Source organism: Rhinoraja longicauda, chromosome 35 (genome assembly GCF_053455715.1).
Source record: "Rhinoraja longicauda isolate Sanriku21f chromosome 35, sRhiLon1.1, whole genome shotgun sequence".
Classification (NCBI taxonomy): domain Eukaryota; kingdom Metazoa; phylum Chordata; class Chondrichthyes; order Rajiformes; family Arhynchobatidae; genus Rhinoraja; species Rhinoraja longicauda.
Window position 1 is genome coordinate 1,967,593 of NC_135987.1, and position 27,964 is coordinate 1,995,556.

Consider the following 27,964-nt stretch of genomic DNA (forward strand, 5'->3'; position numbering starts at 1 on the left):
CTTAGACAACCTTCCTGCTGTCCACACCACCATCTTGTGTACAACCTGCTGTGTGTAGCCTTAGACAACCTTCCTGCTGTATGTAGCCTTAGACAACCTTCCTGCTGTCCACACCACCATCTTGTGTACAACCTGCTGTGTGTAGCCTTAGACAACCTTCCTGCTGTCCACACCACCATCTTGTGTACAACCTGCTGTATGTAGCCTTAGACAACCTTCCTGCTGTCCACACCACCACCTTGTGTACAACCTGCTGTGTGTAGCCTTAGACAACCTTCCTGCTGTCCACACCACCATCTTGTGTGTCATCCACAAACTGACCCTGCATACCTCCTACATGTTAAGATGTAACACAAACAACACATGTTCTAGCACTGATCCCCGCAGTGCATCACGGGTCACAGACTACCAATTAGAAAAACCAACCTCCACCACCACCTCCTGCCTCCTGTCACCCAGTGTATCTTGCATGCAATGCACCAGAGCATCTGGGATCCCATGTACCTTAAGCTTCTGGATCAGCCTGCCACACAGGGCCTTGCTAAACGCCTTACTAGTGTCTGTGTAAATAAAGTCTACCAAACTTTCATCATCAGTTCATACGTTTTAGGAGCAGAATTGGGCCGTTTGGCCCATCGTGTCTACTCTACCATTCAATCATGGCTGATTTATCTTTCCCTCTCAACCCCATTCTCCTGCTTCTCCCCATAACCCCTGACACCCTCACTAATCAACAATCGGTCAATCTCAGCCTCATAAAATCCCATTAACTTGGCCTCCTACCTATGGCTTCCTAATTTAATAAACCTCAGCCTAGATTGTAGTGAGAATAGCCCCAACCTCTCCCTGATCGGACGATGGAGGGGCAACATAAAGGAGAGATTCTGGGTGAGGTGAGCGTACAAGAGAGGAGCGTGCAAAAGGCACCCACTGAAAGCACCCACTCCCGGCCCAACGTCCACGATTTAGGCTTCGCTGGGCCCTGCCTTTGGGAACTCACCGAAACACCGTTCATAGATGAAATTGCAAAAAACCCTGTGCCTTGTGGAGTAATTGGACCTGGAATAAAGGGGAAGAAAGAATAGTTACAAAGAGTTTAGTAGCATGGATACAAGCCAGTCAAGCCCCAAGCCCACACAACGACCGAGCCATCACCTGTGTTAATCCATCTCACTGGCTGAGCTGTGGCAATTGCCATGGCAATTTTAATTTAGTTAACTTAAGAGATACAGTGTGGAAACAGACCTTTTGGCCCACCAAGTCCGCGCCGACCAGCGATCCCTGCACATTAACACTATCCTACACGCACTAGGGACAATTTAACCAAAGCCAAATAATCTGAAAGCCTGTATGTCTTTGGAGTGTGGGAGCAAACTGGAGCTCCTGGTGAAAACCAACGCAGGTCTCAGGGAGAACGTACAAACTCCGTACAGACAGCACCCATAGTCAGGATCAAACCCTGATCTCTGGCGTTGCAAGGCAGCAGCTCTACCCGCTGCGCCACCCTGCTGTCCCTTCATGTGCTGCTCGTGAAACCACTTGCTAAACAATGCATTCAAGTGGGGACTGTTGTAGAGTAGGGAGCATGGGAACAGAGGATGGAAGGAGAAACTCCAGCACAGTGCCACAAAATTGGGAAACAGTTAATGCAAGTCCCTTGTTCATGAAAGGAGAAAGGCAGGGGACCAGTGAGCAATTAAACGGATTAATGACAAGATGTCACAGTCAATAATCAAACCTAAAATAGCTAATCACTTGGGAAAGCTGAATGAAATTAAATCAGGTCAACATTAGTAAATTTTAAAGGCAAGTCATGTTTGATAATTTGTCCAAATTCTTGTTAATTTGTCCACACGACCATCGATCACCAGTTTTCATTAGTTCTATGTCAACCTACTTCCTCATCCACTCCCAACACACCAGCACCAATTTACGGAGGCCAATTAACCTACAAACCAGCAAGTCTTTGGGATGTGGGAGGAAACTGGAGCCCCCAACGGAAACCCACATGGTGACAGGGAAAGCGTGCAAACTCATCACAGACAGCACCAGTAACTCCCGAGGTCAGGATCAAACCTGGGTCTCTGATGCTGTGAGGCAACAAGTCTACCAGCTGTGCCACAGTGCTGCCCAAGATAATAATAATAATAATAATAATGCATTTTATTTATATAGCGCTTTTCATATACTCAAAGACGCTTTACAGAGATTTTGAGAACATAGGGAAATGAATAAATAGATAAATAAGTAAATAAATAAATGAACAGAGAAAGGAGACAGAAGGTGAGGTGACCTTCAGTGGTTGAAGGCAGTACTGAACAGGTGAGACTTCAGCGATGTTTTGAATGTGGTGAGTGTGGAGGAGTCTCTAACGGTTTGGGGTAGTGAGTTCCATAGGGTGGGAGCAGCGATGGAGAAAGCCCTGTCCCCCCAGGATCTGAGTTTGGTCCGGATGTGGGGGGATAGGAGATTGGCAGCGGCAGAGCGGAGGGTGCAGGTGGGAGTGTGCCTGTGGAGGAGGTCGGTCAGGTAGGATGGGGCCAGGTTATGGAGGGCTTTGTAGGTTATGAGGAGGATTTTGTACTGGATTCTCTGGGGGATGGGGAGCCAGTGGAGTTTATAAAGGACGGGGGTGATATGGTCACGGATCGAGGTGTGTGTGAGTAGACGGGCAGCGGAGTTTTGAATGTATTGAAGTTTATTGATGATTTTTGAGGGTGCGCCATAGAGGAGGCTGTTGCAGTAGTCCAGACGGGAGGTGATGAAGGCGTGGATGAGGGTTTCTGCAGCTGTGGAGGAGAGGGATGGACGGAGACGGGCAATGTTTTTGAGGTGGAAGAAGGCTGTCTTTGTGATGTGTTTGATGTGTTTGTCGAAGGAGAGGGTTTGATCAAGGATGATTCCAAGATTCCGGATGTGAGGTGAGGTGGATACTGGGAGACCATCAATGTTGAGGATGAAGTTTTGGGTGGATTTGGTGAGCGTTTTTGGACCAATGATGATGATTTCAGATTTGTTGCAATTGAGTTTGAGGAAGTTTGATTGAAGCCAAGATTTTATTTCAGTGATGCAGTTTGTCAGTGTAGAGTGTGTGGTGGGGGAGATTGACTTGGTGGAGATGAGGAGCTGGATATCATCGGCGAAGCAGTGGAAGTTGAGACCATGACGGCGGATTAATTGACCAAGGGGGAACAGGTAGAGGATGAAGAGGAGGGGGCCAAGGACTGAGCCTTGGGGGACACCTTGGGGGAGGGGAGCGGTGGGGGATTTACAGTTGTTAATGGAGATGAACTGGTGTCTGTCAGAGAGGTAAGATTTGAACCAGGATAGGGCGGTGCCGGTGATGTTAAGGGAGATTTCAAGTCGGGTGAGGAGAATGGAGTGATTTATGGTGTCAAAGGCGGCGCTGAGGTCAAGTAGGATGAGGATGTTGAGGTTGCCAGCGTCGGAGGAGAGGAGAATGTCGTTTGTGATTTTGAGGAGCGCAGTTTCAGTACAGTGGTTTGAGCGGAATCCGGATTGGAAAGTTTCATACAGGTTATTGGTAGAGAGGTGGTATTTGAGTTGGGAAGCTACAGCACGTTCCAAAACTTTGGACAGAAAGGGTAGGTTGGAGATTGGTCTGAAGATAAGAAGGCAAACTGCATTTTGCCCTTCATTGGAAAGGAGTTGCCCTTTACAAATTGGGAGGTTTTGTTGCAATTGTACAGCATGTTGATGAGGCTGCTTATAGACTACAGCAATCACTTTACCATAAAAGTCCCTTTGAAATAAAAAAATAGGAGTAAGCATTTCGGCACTTCGAGCCAGCTATCATTCAATATGATCACGGCTTCGAACCATTCAATATGATCACGGCTTTCTCCCCCATGTCCCTTGATTCCTTTAACCCTAAGAGCTAAATCTAACTCTCTTTTGAAAACATCCAGTGAATTGGCCTCTACTGCCTTCTGTGGTAGAGAATTCCACAGATTCACAACTCTCTGGGTGAAGACGTTTTTCCTCATCTCAATCCTAAATGGCCTACCCCATATTCTTAAACTGTGACCCCTGGTTCTGGACTCCCCCAACATCGGGAATTTTTTTCCTGCATCTTGCCTGTCCAATCCTTTAAGAATTTTATATATTTCTATAGGATCCCCTCTCAATCTTCTAAATTCCAGTGAATACAAGCCCAGTCTTTCATCATGTGGCAGTCCCGCCATCCCGGGAATTAACCTGGTGAACCTACGCGATACTCCCTCAATAGCGAGAATGTCCTTCCTCAAATTAGGCAACCAAAATTGCACATAATACTCCAGGTGCGGTCTCACCAGGGCCCTGTACAACTGCAGTAGGACCTCCTTGCTCCTAAACTCAAATCCTCTCGCAATGAAGGCCAACATGCTTTCTTCACTGCCTGCTGTACCTGCACGCTTACTTTCAGTGACTGATGTACAAGCACACCCAGGTCTCGTTGCACCTCCCCTTTTCCTAATCTAACATGATTCAGATAATAATCTGCCTTCTTGTTCCTGCCACCAAAGTGGATAACCTCACATTGATCCACATTATACTGCATCTGCCATGCATCTGCCCACTCACCCAACCTATCCAAGTCACCCTGCAGCCTCATAGCATCCTCCTCGCAGCTCACACTGCCACCCAGCTTTGTGTCATCCGCAAACTTGGAGATGTCACATTTAATTCCCTTGTCTAAATCATTAATATATATAGTAAATAACTGGGGTCCCAGCACCGAGCCTTGCAGCACCCCACTAGTCACTGCCTGCCATTCTGAAAAGGACCCGTTAATTCCTACTCTTTGCTTCCTGTCTGCCAACCAGTTCTCTATCCATGTCAATACCCTACCCCCAATACCATGTGCTCTAATTTTGCACACTAATCTCTTGTGTGGGACCATGTCAAAGGCTTTTTGAAAGTCCAGATACACCACATCCACTGGCTCTCCCTTATCCATTCTACTTGGTACATCCTCAAAAAATTCCAGAAGTTTAGTCAAGCGTGATTTCCCCATTATAAATCTATGCTGACTTTGACCGATCCCATCGCTGCTTTCCAATGCGCTGCTATAACATCTTTAACAATCAACTCCAGCATCTTCCCCACTACCGATGTTAGGCTAACTATAATTCACTGTCTTCTCTCTCTCTCCTTTCTTAAAAAGTGGGGTTACATTGGCTACCCTCCAGTCCACAGGAACTGATCCAGAGTCGAGAGAACATTGGAAAATGATCACCAATTATCCACGATTTCTAGGGCCACCTCCTTGAGTACTCTGGGATGCAGACCATCAGGCCCTGGGGATTTATCTGCCTTCACTCCCAACAGTTTACCTAACACCATTTCCTGACTAATGTGAAATGCAGTTCCTCCCTCCCACTAGATCCTCAGTCCTCTAATATTTCTGGGAGATTGTTTGTATCTTCCTTGTGAAGACAGAACCAAGGTACTCGTTTAACTGTTCTGCCATTTCTTTGCTTCCCATTATAAATTCACCTGTCTCTGATTGTAAGGGACCTGCATTTGTCCTCACTAATCTTTTCCTTTTTACATATCTAAAGAAGCTTTTAGAGTTAGTTTTTATATTCCCAACAAACTTTCTTTCATGCTCTTTCCCCCCCTTTGTCCTCCTCTGTTGAGTTCCTTACCCCAGATAGTGGCAGTGCAGTGCATGTGCTCGGGTGTGTACTTCAGCAGTCTGTGGCGTCCGTTGTGGTCCTCGATGTGATACAGTGGGATGGTCTGAAAGCGCCTCCAGCCAAGGGAGAAGATCAGTGGGTCCCTGGTCTTCAGAATCTTCTTGTGCCATCGATGCTTCTTCAAACGCATCTGGTCCGAAGGAAACAAGGTACGTCATGAAACATGCTCAGGAAGCAACAGAACTCTGTGTGCTGGGCTGGTTCAGCCACATCATCTCTACACTCTGCTCCTGCTGAGGTTAAACTTAATGTAGGGAGAAAGAACGCTTTGGGATGTATATTTAAAATATAGTAAACGCTCGTTATAACAGACCATAGGGGTGCCCAATGGTGCTCGTTATTGACGATTGTCCGCTGTAATTTAGTAAGGTATTATCATTTTTTTCAGTAGTAGAAACAAACCATCGCAGTTGTGAAATATGAGGTGCTGTTCCTCCAATTTGTGCTGGGCCTCACTCTGACAATGGAGGAGGCCCAGGACAGAAAGGTCAGATTGGGAAAGGGAGGGGGAGTTGAAGTGCTGAGCACCTGATGTTTCGCTTGGGTACTTTACACCCCAGAGGTATGAACATTGATTTCACTAACTTCAAACAGCACTTGCTTTCCCTCCCTATCCCCTCCCTCGTCCCAGTTCTCCCACCAGTCTTACTGTCTCTGACTACATTCTATCTTTGTCCCGCCCCCTCCCCTGACATCAGTCTGAAGAAGGGTCTCGACCTGAAACATCACCCATTCTTTCTCCCCAGAGATGCTGCCTGACCCGCTGAGTTACTTCAGCATTTTGTGTCTACCTTCTATTGTTAAAGCAGAGATTGATAACCCAGTTTACAACCCAGCGATATGAATATTGATTTCTCCAATTTCAAGTAAGCCTTGCATCCATCTCTCTGCCCTTCCCCCAGCCGAGGCATTGTACTAGTTCCACTGTCGTCCTGGTGAGTTTCATTGTCTGAAGAAGGGTCTCGACCCAAAATGTCACCCATTCCTTCTCTCTAGAGATGCTGCCTGTCCCGCTGAGTTACTCTATTTGTGTCTGTTTGTAGCTCGTTTTCACCTAGCCCACAGCTCTCGTTTCCCTTTCCCCTGACTCTCAGTCTGAAGAAGGGTCTCGACCCGAAACGTTACCCATTCCTTCTCTCCCAAGATGTTGCCTGACCCGCTGAGTTACTCCAGCATTTTGTGTCTACCTTCAACTCGTTTAATAACGCACTTACTCATCACCTCGGAGTTTCTTCCCCAGTGTACATTTACTGCCAGTAATAATGGTGAGTGTTACCTGCAGATATCCAATGTTTCCTTCGCTGCTTCCCAAGCCGCCGAGAATTAACGGATAATGGCAGTCGAAGTTTGTGATGAATTCAAAGGGTACGTTCTCGATCTCAACTCGCACGTACATTCCAGGTCTGAAGCCTTCGTACTGAACCCGGCTCTCGTCAGTCTGGTCATCAAACTCCGCCCGATTCAGCTTTGGGAGGAAAATGAATCAGGTGAAGCAGCAACAAGACGCTGGATAGTGCAGGGATGACAGGCACTCACTGACTGACGTGAGGATCACATTCTGTGAACCCTCACACAAGTCGGATGTCACGTACGTCAGAATCACCAACTCCCGCTGTTGGGGCATTGTCTGCGTGCGGCCTTAAGTTCACAAGTGATAGGAGCAGAATGAGGCCATTCTCCTGCCTTCTCCCCATAACTCCTGACCCGTACTAATCAATTAAACTCCCCTTCTAGTTAAGCACCACCACCATGGCCACTTGTTTCCCATGTAAACTTGAATGATGGCATGTGTTGTGGAAATTACAAACTGCTGTGATGGCAGTAGGGAATGAGTGCAGGATTGTTGATACGAGCCACCTACTGCGTAAGTCAAGGAGTGTCTGTCCTGTGGTATGTGGAAGCTACAACATTCTTACCAACTTATTACAGCACTGCATTCAATGTAGTAGCAAACAGCAATTAATCTACAATGCACATTGTACACGAACCACAGCTCAATGATCAGGAAACTAATCAAAAATCCAACCTTTAAATAAGAGGCAGGGTAATGAAAACAATCAAACTCGAACAGCAAGCGAAAGAGTAGCTACACCAATCAGGCATTCCAAAAGACTTGATATGATTTATTTAGTTGAGATATACAGTGTGCAAACAAGCCCTTCGGCCCACCAAGTCAGTCAGCGCCGCCCAGCGATTCCTGTACACTAGCACAATCCTACATGCTTGGGACAATGCGCAATTTTTACCGAAGCCAATTAACCTACAAACCTGTACGAGTTTCGAGATACAGCGCAGAAACAGGCCCTTCGGCCCACCGGGTCTGCGGTGACTAGTGATCCTCGCACATTAACACTATCCTACACCCACTAGGGACAATTTTTACATTTACTAAGCCAATTAACCTACAAGCCTGCACATCTTTGGAGTGTGGGAGGAAACCGAAGTTCTTGGGGAAAACCCCACGCAGGTCACGGGGAGAACGTACAAACTCCATACAGACAGCGCCCGTAGTCAGGATGGAACCCGGTCTCCGGCGCTGCATTCACTGTAAGGGAGCAACTCCACCACTGTGCCACCGTGGCTGGAGCACCTGGAGAAAACCCACACAGGTCACAGGAAGAATGTACAAACTCCTTACAGAGAGCATCTGTAGTCAGGATTGAACCAGGGCCTCTGGCGCTGAAAGGCAGCAACTCGACCACTGCGCTAGCATGAAGTTGATTGTTTGATTCCTAACTTGCCATATTAGAGCCGGTGCAGAATTGAAATCTGGATATGTATTTGTACCTGTGCTTGCTTCTGCATTTCATCCTTCAGATCACTGAAGTAAGTGCTTTCCCCATCGTCATACTCTAGGTCAAACATTTCCTTCAATTTCCGCTTCTTCGCCAAACGCCTGCTTTGTTCTTCCTCCTCCTTTTGGCTTCTTGGATCGTTGTTGTCTTCGTCATCTGACATATCCTTTTCCTGGTGTGACACAGAATTTTAGATTCAGTTTTAAAACTAATATTTATATGTATAAGAGTTTCAATTTCTGCCTTTCCCACCAGCAAGCCTGGTGTTTGAGGTTCTCGTGGTCCCTGGGACATAGGTTCAAGACTCCAACATCAACTCCTTACATGACTAAAGTTGGCGTACCTTAAGCAGAAGTCAACATTTACCCCATAGCAACGAGAATCCTGAACAGTGTAAATAATTCTGGCCCGAGACCGGCTTAAAGGATACTGATCTGTAATGCTAATTCTGTTTCTATCTTCATAGATGCTGTATGACTTGCTGAGTGTTTCTATTCCATTGTATTATTGGTGAAAAATAGTCTTTGTCGTTACATGTTTAATACCAAACATGCTACTTCCAAATTTTACTTCCATTAATTGGATGAATACATGTATATGTTTCTCAGTTATGCCTTTCAAATGTGATTCAGCGCATGAGTTCTGGTCCCCCCATTACAGGAGAGATGTGGAGGCTTTGGAGAGGGTGCAGAGGTTTACCAGAATGCTGTCTGGATTAGAAAGGTTTCAGCTCCAGGGAGAGGTCGAATAGAAAAATTGTTTTCTCTGGAATGTCGGAGTTTGAGGGGATTTTTGATAGAAGAATATAAAATTATGGGGCCCTGGCAGTCTGAATCTCGTAGACATTCTGAATCTTTGTGTAGACATTCTGAATCTTTGTGTAAGAAAATAACTGCAGATGCTGGTACAAATCAAAGGTATTTATTTCACAAAATGCTGGAGTAACTCAGCGGGTCTGGCAACATCTCAGGAGAGAAGGAATGGGTGACGTTTCGGGTCGAGACCCTTCTTCAGACTGATGTCAGGGGGGCGGGACAAAGGAAAGATATGAATTACTTCAGCACTTTGGGTCCTTTTGCATATTACCCAGCATCTGCAGTTCTTTGTTTCTAACCTCTTAACCTCTTCTACTCCATGGAGAACAGACCTCGCCTCTAGTCTCTCCATCCCAGGAAAAATAAGATCAAACGTGATAGGAGCAGAATTAGGCCATTCAGTCCATTAAGTCTACTCTGCCATTCAATCATGGCTGATCTATCTCTCCCTCCTAACCCCATTCTCCTGCCTCTCCCCATAACCCCTGACACCTGAAACATCCTGGTGAATCTCCTCTGCCCCCTGTCCAGCTCCATCATATGATATCCTGGTAAACCAGCATGACTACAAGCCGAAGATGCATTGATTGTCAAGGGTACAATAAAACAGTGTATGTACCCATACCAATTTTCATTGTTCAAAAGATGAATCTTAATCATTTAAAGGGTTTACATAAAGCCTGACCTCCTGGCTTTGCTTTACTGCATCGTGTTGCCCCTCATGGACCTCTCCCGTCTCCAGATCCTCAAACGCTCCATATACAGAATCTGGAAACAAATGGAAGGTGTGAAAACATGCAACGTATAAGAGACGGCAACTTTATTACTTTACGAGATTGCTAATAATCAGGAGATATTTTCAAATACTAGCAGGGCACCTGGGAACTTTAAATTCAGACAAATAATCTTAAATAAAAATCCAGTGGTTATGAAGTTGCTGGGTTATGACTAAAATCCATCTTGGCTCAATGCAGTCCTTCAATGAGGTATAGAGTCAGTAACACAGCACAGAGACAGGCCCTTTGGCACAACTTGCAAACTGGATCAAGGTGTGTAGGAAAATAACTGCAAATGCTGGTTCAAATTGAAGGTAGCCACAAAATGCTGGAGTAACTCAGCGGGTCAGACAGCATCTCAGGAGATGTTGCTTGATTCGCTGAGTTACTCCAGCATTTTGTGTCTACCTTCAACTGGTTCAAGGTGCTCACTGAAGTAATCCCGTTTGTCTACATTTGGTTCACATCTGCCAAACATCTTTCTGTCCATGCGCCGGTCCAAATGTCTTTTAAAGATTGTAATTGTACCCACCACACTGTGTGTTGACAAACTTATTCTCAGGTCTGTTTTAAATCTTCCAATCTCACCTAAAGCCCACGCCCTCTCGTACAGACACCCAGACTAAAATAGTGAAAATCCATCCTGCCGATGCCTCATGATTTTGTAAATCTCTCAACCTCTTCCGTTCCAGGGAAAACAGGCGAACTTTCCAAACCTCTTCTAACTCAAGCCCTCCAGTCCTGGCAACATCCTTGTTAATCTTTTCAGCATCTTTTCTAGCTTAATCCCATCCTTCCCATAGGATGGTGACCAGAACTGCACACAACACACCGTGCAGTCTGACCAATGACTTGTTCAATCCCATCTGCCATTCCAATCGCGGATTGTCTGGAAACAAGAATCCTGAACAATGCAAAGAACAACTGGGACATAGAAAGACAGAAAATAGGTGCAGGATTTCACTAGCCCCTAGAGCTCTATCTAACTCTCTTTTATATTCATCCAGGCCGGTTTGGAGTAGACAACTGCAGCTCAACAACACACTCCACACAAGAGAGGCCACACCGCACAGTTCTCCTCATATTCTCAAAGACCGAGGGATGTGGCTCCATTTCATCCTCACACCATTAGGCCGAGACTCTGATGAGACAATGGCACCAATTCTACTCTGGGCTGAGCAGTGCAAGAGCGCCACCATCAGTGGCAGGTTGGGATCACCACTGATTGAGTTTCCCAATCAGGCAACAGCACCATGAAGGGCAGCCACCACTGACTGAGCACGTGGTGAGAGAACAGTCGTGGCAAAATCTGCACGCCAATTCCTCACCAATCCACAGATACCCGTCCGAGAAGATTTTGTTCATAGTGTCTCCCAAAAGCGTTCCCATCAACTACAGGTCCGCCACCGATTTACCAGGCAACTGGTGGTCCAGCCTCCCCCTTTAATCCGGACAAAATCCCCTCCTCGGAAGTCCCCCTGAAAATGTGGTGCCTGGGCCAGGTGAGGAGGCCGATCTCAACCTCATCAGGACTTTGTGCCAATTGGCAGGTGGAATTTGCCCGCTGCTGCCGGGGCTGTGGGACTCTGGCAGATCCGTTCTCAAAGCCAACTTCCACGGCCAATCGCCAGGTCAAATTTGCAGCCTGTGGCCGGGGCTGTGCATCTGCAGATCCATTCCCATTGCCGACTTGGCGAGCCAGTGTGTTGGCGCCTCAAGCTCGTGACCTCTGTTGATCCGGCAACAGAGTGGTGGACTTGATATCAAAATGGTGAAAACACCTAGTGGACACACAATGCTGGAGTAACTCAGCGGGTCAGGCAGCATCTCGGGAGAGAAGGAATGGGTGATGTTTCGGGTCGAGACCCTTCTTCAGATTGATGTCAGGGAGGTGGCGGGTCCCGCCTAACATCAATCTGAAGAAGGGTCTCGACCCGAAACGTCACCCATTGCTTCTCTCCTGAGATGCTGCCTGACCTGCTGAGTTACTCCAGCATTTTGTGTCCACCTTCGATTTAAACCAGCATCTGCAGTTTTTCTCCTACACATGTAAAAACACCTTTCTCCACTTGCCTGCATGAGTGCAGTTCCAAAAACACCCCAAACCATCCATGATGGTCAGAACGTTTCTCCCAGGATGGGGGTGTTGGGGACCAGAAGACATCGCTTTAGGTGAGAGGGCCAACATTTAGGGAAGATGAGCAGCCAAATTCCGTCTGTTTGTACACAGAGAGTAGCAGGTGCCTGGAACAGGTGGTAGTGGAAGCAGATACAATGTGGCATTTAAGGAGCTTTTAGACAGACACATGGATTTGCAGAGAATAGAGAGATATGGATGATGTCAGGCAAAGTAGATTAGTTTGATCTGGCAAAGACACAAAATGCTGGAGTAACTCAGCGGACCAGGCAGCAACATGTTCTCTGGGGATGCCGTCTGACCCACTGAGTTACTCCAGCATTTTGTGCCTTTCCTTGGTAAACTAGCATCTGCAGTTCCTTATTTCTAGTTTAACCTGGCGTCCTGTTTAGCACAGGCATTGTGGGCCGAAGGGCCAGTGTTACTGTAATGTTTTATGTTGGATGATGAAGCTACATGCAGCTGACAACTCCTTTACAACTTTGACATTTACTTCCTTCACCAATGGTACTATGTCTAGTGTGTGTACAATCCAGAAAATGCAACACAGCTAAACTTGTCTCAGATGCTCCTCCCAAACCTTTCTCCTCCCCCTGCTCTTTCGCTACCACCTCTGAATTGAAGATGGCTCATTTACCGTGTGCTGTGAGGTGATATGGAGTGGGACGTGATTGATAGTGTGGGAGGTTGATAGATCAACCATCTGGGTGGCACAGCGGTAGAGTTGCTGCCTCACAGCGCCAGGTGCCCGGGTTCGATCCCGACTACGGGTGCTGTCTGTACGGAGTTTGTACGTTCTCCCCGTGATCTGTGTGGGTTTTCTCCAAAATCTTCAGTTCCCTCCCACACTCCAAAGACATACAAGTTTGTAAGTTAATTGGCTTGGTATAAATGTGTTTTAAAAATGGCCCTTCGTATGTGCAGGGTAGTGTTAGTGTGCAGGGATCGCTGGTCGGTGCAGACTCGGTGGGCCGAAGAGCCTGTTTCTGCTCTGTCTCTCTAAACTACAAATCATGAAATGGCGTTCTCCTTCCCCGCAGACGCCAGGCCTGCGTATCCTCCCAGTGCAGGGGCTCAGGGCCCACAGCACCATTGTGAATGCTGCTCCCCCACTGCCAGCAGGCAAGCTGTTTCACACACAGTGTGGTGGCTGTATGGAACAAGCAGCCGCTGGAACTGGGAGAGGCTGGTCCAGTTACTACGTTTAAAAGACTTTTGGAAAGATCATTGGAAAGGAAAGGTTTAGAGGGGTATTGGCAAAATGCTGGGAAATAGGACTAGCTTCGATGGGGGATTTTGGTCCACATGGAAGAGTTGTGTGAAAGGCCGTATAACTCTATGGGCCATAGATTACAATTCAGTAGGAATATTTCAATACATCAAAGAGCTTTTCAGAACACCTTGATTTTCTCCTTCGTTGCCAAAGTTACCCCTCAGATTCCTATTAAATCTTTCCCCCTCACCTTAAACGTATGGCCTCTCGTTCTCAATTCCCCTACTCTGGGCAAAAGACTGTGCGTTTAGGGCAACCTGTGCTGGTGAAAGCTTGGAAAAGGGCACCTGTTTCCCAGTGTCTAGTGTAGGAGCACATGGCCTCCCCAGTGTCGTGAGCCAGTAACAAGGGGCTTACTGCTGGAGGTGTTAGTGCCCTGCATGATGACACTGGCATTGTTACTAGCTGGCATGCCGAGGGCATCAGGTCCAAGAAAATGCACCCTCCTTCATAAGCTGCACCCTTTCATACTTGAGACACAGTGTACAAAATTATGAGAGGTATAGATCGGTTAGATGCACAGTAGTGTTGGAAAATAACTGCAGATGCTGGTAGATGCACAGGGTATTTTGCCCAGAGTAGGGGAATCGAGAATCAGAGGGCATAACTTTAAGCTGAGGTTAAGATTTAATGGAAACCAGTGGGGTAACTTTTTTTACACAAAGAGTGGTGGGCATATGGAATGAGCTGCCAGAGGAGGTAATTGAGGCAGGGACTATCGCAATGTTTAAGGGATTAAACATGACTTAGATGAAGGGATTAAAAGTACCATTAGCAAATTTGCAGATGATACTAAACTGGGGGGTAGTGTGAATTGTGTGGAAGATGCAATAAGGCTGCAGGGTGACATGGACAGGTTGTGTGAGTGGGCATGGCAGATGCAGTTTAATGTAGATAAGTGTGAGTTTATTCACTTTGGAAGTAAGAATAGAAAGGCAGATTATTATCTGAATGGTGTCAAGTTAGGAAGAGGGGATGTTCAACGAGATCTGGGTGTCCTAGTGCATCAGTCACTGAAAGGAAGCATGCAGGTACAGCAGGCAGTGAAGAAAGCCAATGGAATGTTGGCCTTCATAACAAGAGGAGTTGAGTATAGGAGCAGAGGTCCTTCTACAGTTGTACCGGGCCCTGGTGAGACCGCACCTGGAGTACTGTGTGCAGTTTTGGTCTCCAAATTTGAGGAAGGATATTCTTGCTATTGAGGGCGTGCAGCGTAGATTCACTAGGTTAATTCCCGGAATGGCGGGACTGTCGTATGTTGAAAGGCTGGAGCAATTAGGCTTGTAGGGGGGATCTTATTGAAACATATAAGATAATTAGGGGATTGGACACATTAGAGGCAGGAAACATGTTCCCAATGTTGGGCGAGTCCAGAACAAGGGGCCACAGTTTAAGAATAAGGGGTAGGCCATTTAGAACGGAGATGAGGAAGAACTTTTTCAGTCAGAGAGTGGTGAAGGTGTGGAATTCTCTGCCTCAGAAGGCAGTGGAGGCCAGTTCGTTGGATGCTTTCAAGAGAGAGCTGGATAGAGCTCTTAAGGATAGCGGAGTGAGGGGGTATGGGGAGAAGGCAGGAACGGGGTACTGATTGAGAGTGATCAGCCATGATCGCATTGAATGGCGGTGCTGGCTCGAAGGGCTGAATGGCCTACTCCTGCACCTATTGTCTATTGTCTATTGGAGGGATATGGACCAAACACAGGTAGGTGGGGCTAGTGTAGATCATATCATATCATATATCATATATATACAGCGCGGAAACAGGCCGTTTCGGCCCACCAAGTCCGCGCCGCCCAGCGATCCCCGTACATTAACACTAAGCTACACCCACTAGGGACAATTTTTACATTTTACCCAGCCAATTAACCTACAAACCTGTACGTCTTTGGAGTGTGGGAGGAAACCGAAGATCTCGGAGAAAACCCACGCAGGTCACGGGGAGAACGTACAAACTCCTTACAGTGCAGCACCCGTAGTCAGGATCGAACCTGAGTCTCCGGCGCTGCATTCGCTGTAAAGCAGCAACTCTACTGCTGCGCTACCGTGCCGCAGATGGGGCATGTTGGGCCGAAAGGCCTGTTTCCTTGCTCTATGACACTATGAAAATTTTAAGACATAGCAAAACACAAAATACTGGAGGAACTCAGCGGGTCAGGCAGCATCTGGGAAGGAAATGGATAGATGTTTCAGGTCGGGCACATGGTGCTTTGCTCAAGATTCCAGAGTCTGCAGTTTCATGTGTCTCCATTTTTAAGGCCAATTTCACTTCTAACCTTGATTCTGATGAAGGCTCCTCAACCCGAAATGTTAACTCTGTCTCTCCCTGCACAGATGCTGCCTGACCAGCTGAGAGTTTCCAGCATTACCGTTATATCACAGGCTGTCTCGATCTGCAGTATATTGTTTCAGTTTCACCAGTTCCCTTCAGCCTGTCAGCTGAAAAGTCTCCGTAAACCAATCTATTAAGGGGCAATTAGAGAGTAATTCAATCCCACTGAACCAACACTATCCATTTCTTGTGAACAGGTTGTTTTAAATGCCACCTACCATCTTCTTCAAGAAGTGCCGCTGCATCCTCATCCAAATCCCATTTTCCAGTCACAAAACAATCCTGGACACTAGTCCTTACCTGTATAAACAAAGAATAAATAACAATGAAAGAAAATCTTCCCTTGAGTAGCATGATATCAACAGGGAAAATGTGGAAAGGATGTGTTTCATTGGAAGTCTGAGGACAATAACCCCTTCACCATGCTGACACTGAGGGAGAGAATGTTGTTTTAAAGATACAATGTGGAAACAGGCCCTTCAGCCCACCAAGTCCACGCCGACCAGCGATCACGCATACACTAGTTCTATCCCACACACCAGGGATAATTTACAGTGGCCAATTAACGAACAAACCCATGCGTCTTTGGAGTGTGGGAGGAAACCGGAGCACCCGGAGCAAACCTGCAGTCACAGAGAGAACGTACAAACTCCTTAGACACAGCACTTGTAGTCAGGATCAAATCCTGTTCTCTGCAGCTGTAAAGTAGCAACTCTACATAGTGGATGGCAGGGCTCTGGGAGGGTGTGGTAGAGCAGAGGGATCTAGGAGTGCAGGTCTCCTTGAAGGTGGAGGTGCAGGGAGAGCAGGAGGTCAAAAAGGCTATTGGCACATTGGCCTTCATCAGTCAGAGTGTTGAGTATAGAAGTGGGGAGGTCATGTTGCAGTTGTATAAGACGCTGGTGAGACCGCATTTAGAGTATTGGGGTCAGTTCTGGGCACCATGTTATATGAAAGATGTTGTCAAGCTGGAAAGGGTACGGAGATTTATGAGGATGTTGCCAGGACTCGAGGGTGTGAGCTGTAGGGAGACGTTGAGTAGGCTGGGTCTCTATTCCTTGGAGCACAGGAGGATGAGGGGTAATCTATTAGAGATGTATAAAATCATGAGCGGAATAGATCGAGTAGATGCACAGAGACTCTTGCCCAGAGTAGGTGAATCGAGGACCAGAGGACATAGGTTTAAGGTGAAGGGTAAAAGATTTAATAGGGATCTGAAGGGAAACATTTTCACACAAATGGTGGTGGGTGTATGGAACAACCTGCCTGACGAGGTAGCTGATGCAGGGACTATACCAATGTTTAAGAAACAGTTAGACAGGTACATGGATAGGACAGGTTTGGAGGGATATGGACCAAACACAGGCAGGTGGGACTAGCATAGTTGGGTGTGGGAAACAGGCCGAAGGGTCTGTTTCCATGCTGTATAACTCCATGACTCTAAACCTGAGGGGGCAATATTTCACATTGAGAGTGATGGGTATATGGAATGAACTTCCAGAAGTAGTTGAGGAAGGTACTATAACAGCATTTCATTGCCAATTATGGCTGAGGAGGCTAAATCATTGGGCATTGTTAAAAAATAGATTGATAGGTTTTTGATTAGTATGGGTGTCAAACGTTTCAGGAAGAAGGTAGGAGAACTGGGTTGAGAGGGAAATATAGACCAGCCATGATTGAATGGTGGACTAGACTTGATGGGCCGAATGGCCTAATTCTGTTCCTAGAACATGCTGTTATGATGCCTTACTGCTGGCCAACTGGAACACATAGTTTCCAAAAGTGAGGTATGTGCACTCTGGGCCTCACTGTGTTGGGGCAATCTTTCAATGCCAGGACAATCTGGGACCAGGAAAGCTCATCACACGAGTCCATGATTAAATACCAGGAGGCCACCGCCTTGAGAAGCCGGGTGGCGGGATTCCACAGCTAGACTTGGGATGGGCGCTGCCATCAGAAGAGGACCCGGCAGTGGTCGAGGACGGGCTGGCGGAGGGAGCCTGGGGTTGGACATGCCCGCGGTGAGTGCCGGACGCACCGCCGAGAGAACATGGGGGAACCCGGCACGGGGGGGGGGGGGGCGCGTACAAAGGGCGACCCGGCGTGGGGGGGGGGAGCCGAGTACAAAGGGGGGCCTGGCACGGGGGGGGGGGGGGGGAGCCGAGTACAAAGGGGGGCCATTGGGCACCAAATGGAATACTTTGTAATTTTGTCAGCACCCTATATGTGGCGATTCTTTACATTCTTTTGCACGCAAAACAAAGAATCTCACCGTGACATGCCACATGTGATAATAAAATAATCATTCATTTATTCAAATAGAATCCAAGATAATGTGGGCTTTGGTAGTATAAAGATAAAAACAAATGGAAACTTGTCGATAAAACAAAAAGCACTGGTCACATGCAACAGTGCCCTTTTTGGCTTCTGTCTAATGGACTGTCAGGAAATCTGGATCCAGCTGAGCAGGGATAGCCTTTGGGATGATACCTCATGGGAGATTGAGGTAGAACCAGTTAAACGGCAATATAACAGGACAGGCAAGACGGAGACATATTATGGAACTATTTAACTGCTAAATTGTTCGTACCAATATCTTTCAGATGATCTTGTTTTCATTGCTGCTATCTGTTAGCAAAGGAGATGTTTCGGACGTGTCTTTATTTTCCTCTTTTGAAGCTTCAGATTGTTTGGCAGCTTCGTTCAACCTGGGGGCGGCACAGTGGTGCAGCGGTAGAGTTGCTGCCTCACAGCGCCAGAGATCCTGACTACGGGTGCTGTCTGTAGGGAGTTTGAACATTCTCCTCGTGATCTGCATGAGTTTTCTCCGGGAGCTCTGGTTTCCTCCCACACTCCAAAGCCGTACAGGTTTGTAGGTTAATTAGCTTGGTATAATTGTAAATTATCCCGAGTGTGTGTGGGATAGCTTTAGTGTGCGGGGATGGCTGGTCAGTGCAGGCAGTGGGCTTGAAGGGCCTGTTTCCGTGCTACATCTCTAAACTAAACTAAACAAGGTTATTGTGTCTTCTGTCCACTATATTGAGAAGGATGGAGATGATCACACAGCAGATGGAGTTGGCCACATCATCTGCAGTCAGCCCCACACTGGCATCTTCACCTCACTGAACTGGCCTCCAAGGATCTGTCCAACTATCAGCTTGTGGTATTATGGGTGGCATGATGAAGGTGATTAGGACACAGGAATGCTGAACAATACCAACATTCAAAACCAGGTGAATAAGTGTAAATCCCTGACACAATCCAGTCTTACCTCTTCCAAGTCCCAGTCACGAAAGTTCTTCACGGGAAATATTGTGGAATCCAGGCTGTGGTCTTGGCTTCTGGATACTTTGTTAAGCTTGCTAACGTGGAAGATGCCTCCAAATACGTCATCTTCCTTATCCTCTTTGTCTTCACTGACTGAAGGAATGATACAAAAGGTAGACACACAATGCTGGAGTAACTCAGCAGGTCAGGCAGCATCTCTGGAGAGAAGGAATGGGTGACGTTTCGGGTCCAGACCCTTCTTCAGACTGATGTCAGAGGAGTGGGCGGGACAGAGATAGAATGTAGTCGGAGACAGTAAGACGAGTGATACAAAAGGTTCATCTTGTAGAGCTGGTGTCGAGCTGCCCCTCCCTGGCTGGGAAAGGGCAGGCCAGCCCCTTGCTTGCTCCACTATTCAGAAAGGTCATGGCATTCTGTCCGCCAATTCCATCAACCAACATTGATTCCATATTTTTAATTCTTCACCGAACAAAATCTGAACGCCAGCGTGGGTTTAGAACAGTATGTTACTCCTGGCACTTTGATGAGAGGCAAAATTTAATAGGAACATGGGGGCAACTTTTTCACACAGAGAGTTTAGTTTAGAGATGCAGAGAGGAAACAAGCCCTTCAGCCCACTGAGTCCCTGCCGACCAGCGGTCCCACGACCAGCAGAGCAACGTAGGGTCAAAGATTCCTGCATGGGATCAAGTTTGGTTGTACCCAGGGAGTGGGGTCAACACAAAAAACATCTGTGATGTGGCATCTGGGTGAACATGGCAGCTTAATGTTTCAGAGTACAGTGAGATAGAGGCACAGTAACATAGCTGGGGGATTGCTTTATTCATTAAAGAGAACATCACGGCAGTCCTACCGTCTCCATCACAGGAGACAGACTATCGACTGACATCGTTTACATACCCACTGACTCCCACAGCTATCTAGAGTGCACTTCTCCCACCCTGCTTCCTGTAAAGACTCTATCCCTTCCTCCCAATTCCTCTGTCTACGCTGCATCTATACCCAAGATGAGGTGTTCCAGACCAGGTCACCGGAGATGTCCTCAATCTTTAAGGAATGGGGGTTCCCCTCTTCCATTATAGATGAGACCCTCACTAGGGTCTCCTCGATAACCCGCAGCTCCGCTCCTGCTCCCCCTCCCCCCAGTCATAACAGGGACAAAATTTGACCACCCAAAGTTGGATTAAACTCCATCTGCCATTTCTCCAAACATTTCTGTAGTTGATGTATATGCCACTGTGTACTTGGGCAGCCTTCCGCACATATTACAACTCGAGTAATCTGCGCACTAACTGACCCATCTACAATTACGTTCAAGTTGTTTACATTTATCACAAACAGCAGATCCCTGTGGAACTCCACTGGCCACAGATCTCCAGCCAGAATAATGTCCTTCAACCACAACCCTGTCTTCTACGAGCAAAACAGTTCTGAATCCATACGACCAATGTGTACGAAGGAATTGCAGATGCTGGTTTAAACCGTAGATAGACACAAAAAGCTGGAGTAACTCAGCGGGACAGGCAACATCTCTGGAGAGAAGGAATGGGTGATGTATCGGGTCGAGACCCTTCTTCAGACCCATACGACCAAGTCATTGTGAATCCCGTTCATTTTAATCTCCTGGGTCAGCCGACTACGAGGATCTCCCCATGGGATATGTTCCTCAATGGCAGATTCAGCAACATACACAAGAAAATCAAGAGGGCAAAAAGCGGGGCAGGAAGCACCTCGACAGATACGATGAAGGAGAACCCAAAGAAATATTATGCATATTAAAGGGGAAAAAAAAGTAACTAAAGAGATTATAGGGCCCCTTAGAAACCAAAGTGGTCACCTAGATTCTTGATAAGTACAGGTGTCAGGGATTATGGGGAGAAGGCATGAGAATGGGGTTAGGAGAGAGATTGATCAGCCATGACTGAATAGTGGAGTAGATTTGATGGGCCGATTAGCCTAATTCTGCTCCTATCACATGACCTTATGAATATTTCTCGTCTGCTTCACATGGAGAAAGTCAGGAAGCTAAGAAACGTGGGAAAGGTAATGGCGATGTCTTGAGGATAGTCTGTATTACAGTCAAGGAGATGGTGGATGTCCTAAAGCGCATGAAGGTAAATAAATCCCTGGGGCTGAATCAGACATATCTAATGCCAGGTAGACACAAAGTGTTGGAGTAACTCAACGGGTCAGGCAGCATCTCGGGAGAGAAGGAATTGGTGACGTTTCGGGTCGAGACTGACTAATGCCACAATCTAATGCCACTGTGGGAATCGAGAGAACAAATTGTAAGGACTATTGAACTTCTGCAGGTGGACAGTACAGAGCATGTTGTCTGGTTGAATCGCAGCCTGGATCAGGAATCCAATCCACCAAGAACGAAGGAGACTGCAGAAAGTGGAGGACATTCTCTGGTCCGTCACGGGCATTGACCTCCTCTCATCAAAGGATCTACACGAAGCATCGTTTCAAAAAGGCAGCGAATATCACTAAAGACCCACGCCACCCTGGCCACGCTCTGTTCTTGCTGCTACCATCAGGAAGAAGGTTCAGGAGCCTCAGAACCTCCAGGTTCAAGAACAGCTTCTTCCTAACAGCCATCACTGCACAACCTGAACCACAACCCTGCCTCAGTAATGATTAAAGATACTAGAGGAACAAGATGGACCACTCCGTTGAAATCGCCTATATTGAAGTGTAGAACGCAAAGGAGCGTAACGTCCGCCATTTTAGTAGGCAAAACCCGCCGTTTGCTCTGCCTCTCGCAGTGTAATCAGTGTTTTGGAGGAACAGTATGTGTGATGATACCATTAAAATGCAGAATATATCTCATCTATCAACTCACAGATTTTTGTTCTTTTTCTTTTTAAATGTTTCTGCAGGTTTCTGCCTACTAAAATGGCGCCGTGAAGTACTACGGTTTTTAGGGTCGAGTGGTCTATCTTGCTCATCTAGTATCTTTGGTAATGATCTACTATGGACTTTGTTTACGTTGCACAATATATTTCAGTTTGCACTATGATGATTTGGTTACCTAGCGTTACTGAACATTTGTATTTGTGATTAGTATATGTTTATTTGTTGTACAATTACAATTATTTGACGAACAACAGGGCAGTGAATTAAGGTGATGGTAAAGGAACCAGAGGAAGTATGAGAATAGACAAAAAGTAGTGACAATTTTGAACTCACTTCTGATGAACAAAGTTTCTAAACTTGCTTCAAGAGTGAACTGGATAAATATTGAGGACAAATACTGTGATTTAAGCGGCAGAGGCAGCCAAGTAAGAGGACTGCAGTGCATTGCAATAAAGAGTTAGCTGTCAGCCCATTCCACACGCCTTAATGTTCCATTAATATAGCCACAAAAAGCTGGAGTAACTCAGTGGGTCAGGCAGCATTGCTGGAGAAAAGGAATAGGTGATGTTTTGGGTCGGAACACCTTCAGACTCCTTTGTCTCATTGTTTGCTGCATTTCTATTTCTTCTCTTCTACAAATGTTAAAATGTTGCCCCCTCGTTCGAGACCAAAGTCTTTAATGAGGAAGCCTACAGGATTACCTGTTCCATAGACCAGTTTCCGGAGGGTTGGAGCTGACTGCTGCTGAACGAAGATGTCAGCTGCTCGCTGCGCGAGCCCTTCCTTCCATTTCAACAAACCTGAAGGGGGGCAAAGAGAGCACACTATAATATTTGTTAACACAAACCTCTGTAGGTGTTAACCCCAAAGATAGGCACAAAATGCTGGTGTAACTCAGCGGGACAGGCAGCATCTCTGGAGAGAAGGAATGGGTGACGTTTTGGGTCAAGACCCTTCTTCAGACAGTCAGGGGAGAGGGAGACTAGAGATATGGAAGGGTGTGAAAACGACAGATCAAAGCTGATGGTGTTAAGGAAATGTAGAATGGTTCATTGATAGCTGAGGGGATAGTATCAAGGAGGCTTATAATCAGTAAAATTAATCAGAAGAACAGACAATTGCGCTTGGGCAGCTCACAACCCAGCAGTATGAATATTGATTTCTCTAACTTCAAGTAACCCTTGGTTTCCCTCTCCGTCCGTCCCCACCCAAGTTCTCCAACTAGTTTCACTGTCCTTCTGATTAATTTTACTGTTTGTAAGCCTCATTGTCACCTTCCCCTCAGCTCACAATGAACCATTCTCCATTTCCTTCATCATTGTCTGCTTTGACCAGCATCTGCAGTTCCTTCCGACATATACAGAAGGTGTTAATGCTGGAAGGTTGTAGCGCCAGCAACAGGTTCATCAGCGGCTGGACCTCCCTGGTGATTGCCAGCCTCCCTGGGGTTGGCAGACCGGATCTCCAGCCATCTACCAGTACCAGCGACCAGTGCCTGGGGTACTCCAGCCTTGCTGTGGGCAATCACCTCTCAATTCCCATGGAAGCTCAGCCTTGGGATAGAAACTAATTAAATTAACAATGGCAGGTTACAGGGCGAGGAAAGATTTTTGTGTTTAACTTTTATTGTTTTAATTTTATTCTTAGAGATAAAGTATGGAAACAGGCCCTGCGGCCCATTGAATCCATGCTGACCACCGATCACCCCTCCACACTCGTTCTCCGTTATCCCACTTTCTCATCCACTCCCGACACACGTGGTCATTTACAGAGGCCAATTAAGCTAAAACCTGTCGTTCTTTGGGATGTGGGAGGAAACCGGAGCATCCGGAGAATGTGCAGACAGACACACAGCACCCATGGTCAGGATTGAACCTGGATCTCTGACCCTGAGAGGCAGCTATTCCACCGGTTGTGCTACAGCTGGGCACCCTAAATTATTAACAATCGTTGAACAGCTCTTTAAAAAAAATATTTAATGTATTTTTGACTTGCTTTGTGAACATTTCCTTCAGTTTTAAAATGGATTAACTAAAGCACAACAAGCAGTAATAAGACTTTGGGTTTGTATTTGAAATGAGTTGATTCCTTGCACCTTTGCTGTGGTCTAGGGATGTGGTCCTGCAGAGTGACGATAGGGAGTTAGAGCACAGAGACCAGCATATAGCTGTGAGGGTGACGGGCAAGGCTGGCATGATTAGGGGATGATGTTTAACGAGGAATATTGAGGCTGTGGTGGGGAAAGGGGAGCGGGCATCTTCCAGGTGTAGGCAGCTATGCCGAGCGACTCCCTCGATCCGGGGAGTGGGGCACGGTGGCCTCGGCGTAGGGACGTGGAGGGGCAGCTGCTGGAGGAGACGGGCGGCATCCAGTGGGCACAGGTTGTGGGGCTGGCGATGGCCCGACAGCTGCAGGGTGGGCAAGCGGATCGAGCACAGCCTGTGGCAGCTGCATGGAGCGGCGGTGGAATGAGCCGATGGCATCGTGCTGGGCCAGGCCAATCACAACTTCACCCACCCAGTGCCGCCAGGGCACCGGGCATTAGAGGGCAAACACAAAATAATGTAGAGCTTCCTGAGCCAAGATTGGAGTTTTCAGAGAAGTTATCCATAAGCTAGAATACTATCTGATTCACCTCTACCCTATTGTGTACATTAGACTTTATCTATGGAACTGATGCACTACAATGCTGAGAACTATATTCTGCACTCTGCATCGCCCCCTTTGTAATATCAATTGTACTTGAGTTTGACTTGAATGTGTTTATGTATTTTTGTATTATCCAACCTGTTTGGATAGCAAAACTTTTCACTGTACCTCAGTACACGTGACAATAATGAACTTAACCCAAAGTTGCAAAAAGGTGCCAGGACATGGCGACTGCCTGCGTGCAGTTCCACAACAGGATCTATTCTATTCATGGCAAGTATAATTTGATTGGATAGCACGCAGAACAAGTTTTTCACTGTATCTCTGTTCACTTGACAATAATAAACAAAACTAAAAGATGTGTAGAGGATTAATAACGATTTGGAGCTGGCAGCAGAGTGAGCAGGTTGGGATGAGATTTCGTCACCCACAGTCCAACAATAAGAGCAATAAAATAAGCAAATTACACAACCCCAACCAACACAAAACACACAAAAAAAGAAACATCCATCACAGTGAGTCTCCTCCAGTCCCCTCCTCACTGTGATGGAAGGCCAGAATGTCAAGGGAAGAAGGGCAACAAAATGGCTCAGGCACGACTGAGGCAAGATGGGTGATGTTGTTCATTTGAGGTGGGAATGAGGTGGGAATAGGGTTTATATCAATTCTAGATCCAGCTACTGAGAGAGGAAGATAAAAATGAATATTCTTAGGTTTAAAAAAAATATTCAAACCATAATACTGTCCCGAGAAATACCTTAACCAAAAATGCCCCCAAATAATTCCACATACCTGGTGTCTCATCATCTAGCTCAGTCTTTTCTTCAATATTATCTTTAAGTGATTCTTCCCTGTTACCCATTCTCTGATTCAGCACACCTTCTGACACTTCTGGGCCCGTCGTGTTTTCCCCGGTCGTTTGCACAACCAATTCGGGACTTTCATCTTCATCGGAAGTATCTGCCTCTGACATTGTTCGCCCCTCATCTCTTCGAGTCCTGAGCAAACCTCTGTGTGAACTCTCCTCCTGTGTTTCTTGGTTATCAGAATGCAAGGAGCTCTCTGCAGAGTCACTGGCGAAGTCCTCTTCCCCATCGGACCCATCGGTCACCTCCGACTCCAGGCTGTCGTCAGCATCAGCAAATGCTGGCCTGTCCTCGGCAGCTCCTGCGCACGTCCCCTCCAGCAGCACAGCTTCGGGCAGCTGGGGAGGACACCTTCCTCGGGCCCGCTTTGGACTGCTGCTTGCTTCCTCATCTTCACTCTCCGTTTCATCACAGCTTTCATGCTCATCCTCGTCGTCACTGTCAGACATTTCTTCACCACCCTCCTCTTCAAACACTGCCCTGCGACGTACGCGCCCACTCCCGGCATCCAGAACCTTCTCCTCGTCTGGCATGTTGTATCTGTTTACAAAATGGCCATGGTTTTCATATGGAAAATGTAGTTTTATTTTTAAACAACGCAAATACTGTGAATCATTTAGACACAAGAAAGTGCAGGTGGTTTGAAAAAAAGACAAAGTGCTGGAGTAACTCAGCAAGTCAGGCGATGGTTGAGAATCCTTCTTCAGAACAGAACCATCACCTATCTATGTTCTCCAGAGATTAGTTAAGTTACTCCTGCACTTTGTCTTTTTGCAGTGAATCATTTAATTTACTTGTTTTGATTACTTTCATTAGCAAATCATGAGTTCTGCCTTTAACAGCCTTACTATTCTGCTAACACGAACTAATCTGCAGTCTCAGGTCTCCAGCGACTCAGCTTCAATTCTCAGCCCAGCCGCCTGAGGTAAGGAGATTTTCCTCATGTCCTTCCACGTAGGACAGTGCAGCACAGCAACAGACCCTGCTGTCCACAGTGGAGGTGCCAAACGTGCTGCCAAGTTAAACGGAATCATTTAGGCACTGGGGTGCTGGAAGGGTAATAAGCTGTCAGCATCATTATCCCTACAGTAGGTAAGTAGAAAACAAAAATCCATTAAAGGTGAATTAATAGGCATTTGAGAGAATGAGTTGGATGGGATTGTTGGGATCGTTCTACTTGAAGCTGGCATCGACCTGATGGGCCAAATGAACTACTTCTGTGCTGTGACTGTGGCGATTAGTTTATCGTGTTAGACACAGATAATGTGGGCCGAAGGGCCAGTTCCTGTGCTGTACTGTGCTGTCTATGTTCTATGATTGGAATGCCCAGGAGGTCAGGAACGTATGTGAATGGGGGATAAACTGAATTTAAACAAAACACAACTGTAGATTTCATGATCGGGATGTGGGCCAAACATGGACAGGTGGGACAAATGGAGATGGGACGCCTTGGTTGGCATGGGCCTGCTTCCATAGATTTAAACAAAACATAACTGTAGATTGGGCGGCACAGCAGTCTTACAGCGAATGCAGCGCTGGAGACCCGGGTTCGATCCCGACTATGGGTGCTGTCTGTACGGAGTTTGTACGTTCTCCCCGTGACCTGCGTGGGTTTTCTCCAAGATTTTCGGTTTTCTCCCACACTCCAAAGACGTACAGGTATGTAGGTTAATTGGCTGGGTAAATGTAAAAATTGTCCCTAGTGGGTGTAGGATAGTGTTAATGTGCGGGGATCGCTGGGCGGCACGGACCCGGTGGGCCGAAGGGCCTGTTTCCCCTCTGTATCTCTAAACTAAACTAAACTAAGATGCTGGAAATCTGAAACCCAAACAAGAAGTGCAGGGGAGAGCCACAGATGAAACAGCATCCACTGGAGAGAGAAACAGAGCTGATGCCAGAGGACAGTGTCATATCATATCATATATACAGCCGGAAACAGGCCTTTTCGGCCCTCCAAGTCCGTGCCGCCCAGTGATCCCCGCACATTAACACTATCCTACACCCACTAGGGACAATTTTTACATTTACCCAGCCAATTAACCTACATACCTGTACGTCTTTGGAGTGTGGGAGGAAACCGAAGATCTCGGAGAAAACCCACGCAGGTCACGGGGAGAACGTACAAACTCCTTACAGTGCAGCACCCGTAGTCAGGATCGAACCTGAGTCTCCGGCGCTGCATTCGCTGTAAAGCAGCAACTCTACCGCTGCGCTACCGTGTCACCATACACCCACCAACACTGCCCATCACCCACCCCTCAGCAGATCCCACCACTTGTAGCCTCTTGGCTCTTCTCCACATCACCTTCCAGCCTGACTCTACCTCCACCCTCCCCACCTTGCCCCACCCCCCCCATTGTTCTCTCTGTCTGTCTCTATTCATCACCTCCCAGCCGTTGCCCAACTCAAAGTCCGTCCCCCCTCCCAGCTCCGCCTGCCCCTCATCCTGCTCACCACCTGGTTCCACCATCCCCT

General features: G+C 47.0%; 1 protein-coding gene across 1 annotated transcript in view; it reads right to left on the minus strand.

Annotated features, from left to right (window-relative positions):
* bms1 (BMS1 ribosome biogenesis factor) overlaps positions 1-27,964 on the minus strand; it is a 61,326-nt gene that overhangs the window by 12,757 nt on the left and 20,605 nt on the right. Inside the window, exons 10-18 of the mRNA XM_078428421.1 lie at positions 25,416-26,029; positions 22,676-22,774; positions 19,099-19,247; positions 16,046-16,127; positions 9,998-10,080; positions 8,490-8,669; positions 6,979-7,167; positions 5,652-5,832; positions 1,001-1,059 (exon numbers count right to left, since the gene is read on the minus strand). Coding sequence (XP_078284547.1) covers positions 1,001-1,059; positions 5,652-5,832; positions 6,979-7,167; positions 8,490-8,669; positions 9,998-10,080; positions 16,046-16,127; positions 19,099-19,247; positions 22,676-22,774; positions 25,416-26,029 — 1,636 coding nt within the window. The remainder of the gene's footprint in view (positions 1-1,000; positions 1,060-5,651; positions 5,833-6,978; positions 7,168-8,489; positions 8,670-9,997; positions 10,081-16,045; positions 16,128-19,098; positions 19,248-22,675; positions 22,775-25,415; positions 26,030-27,964) is intronic.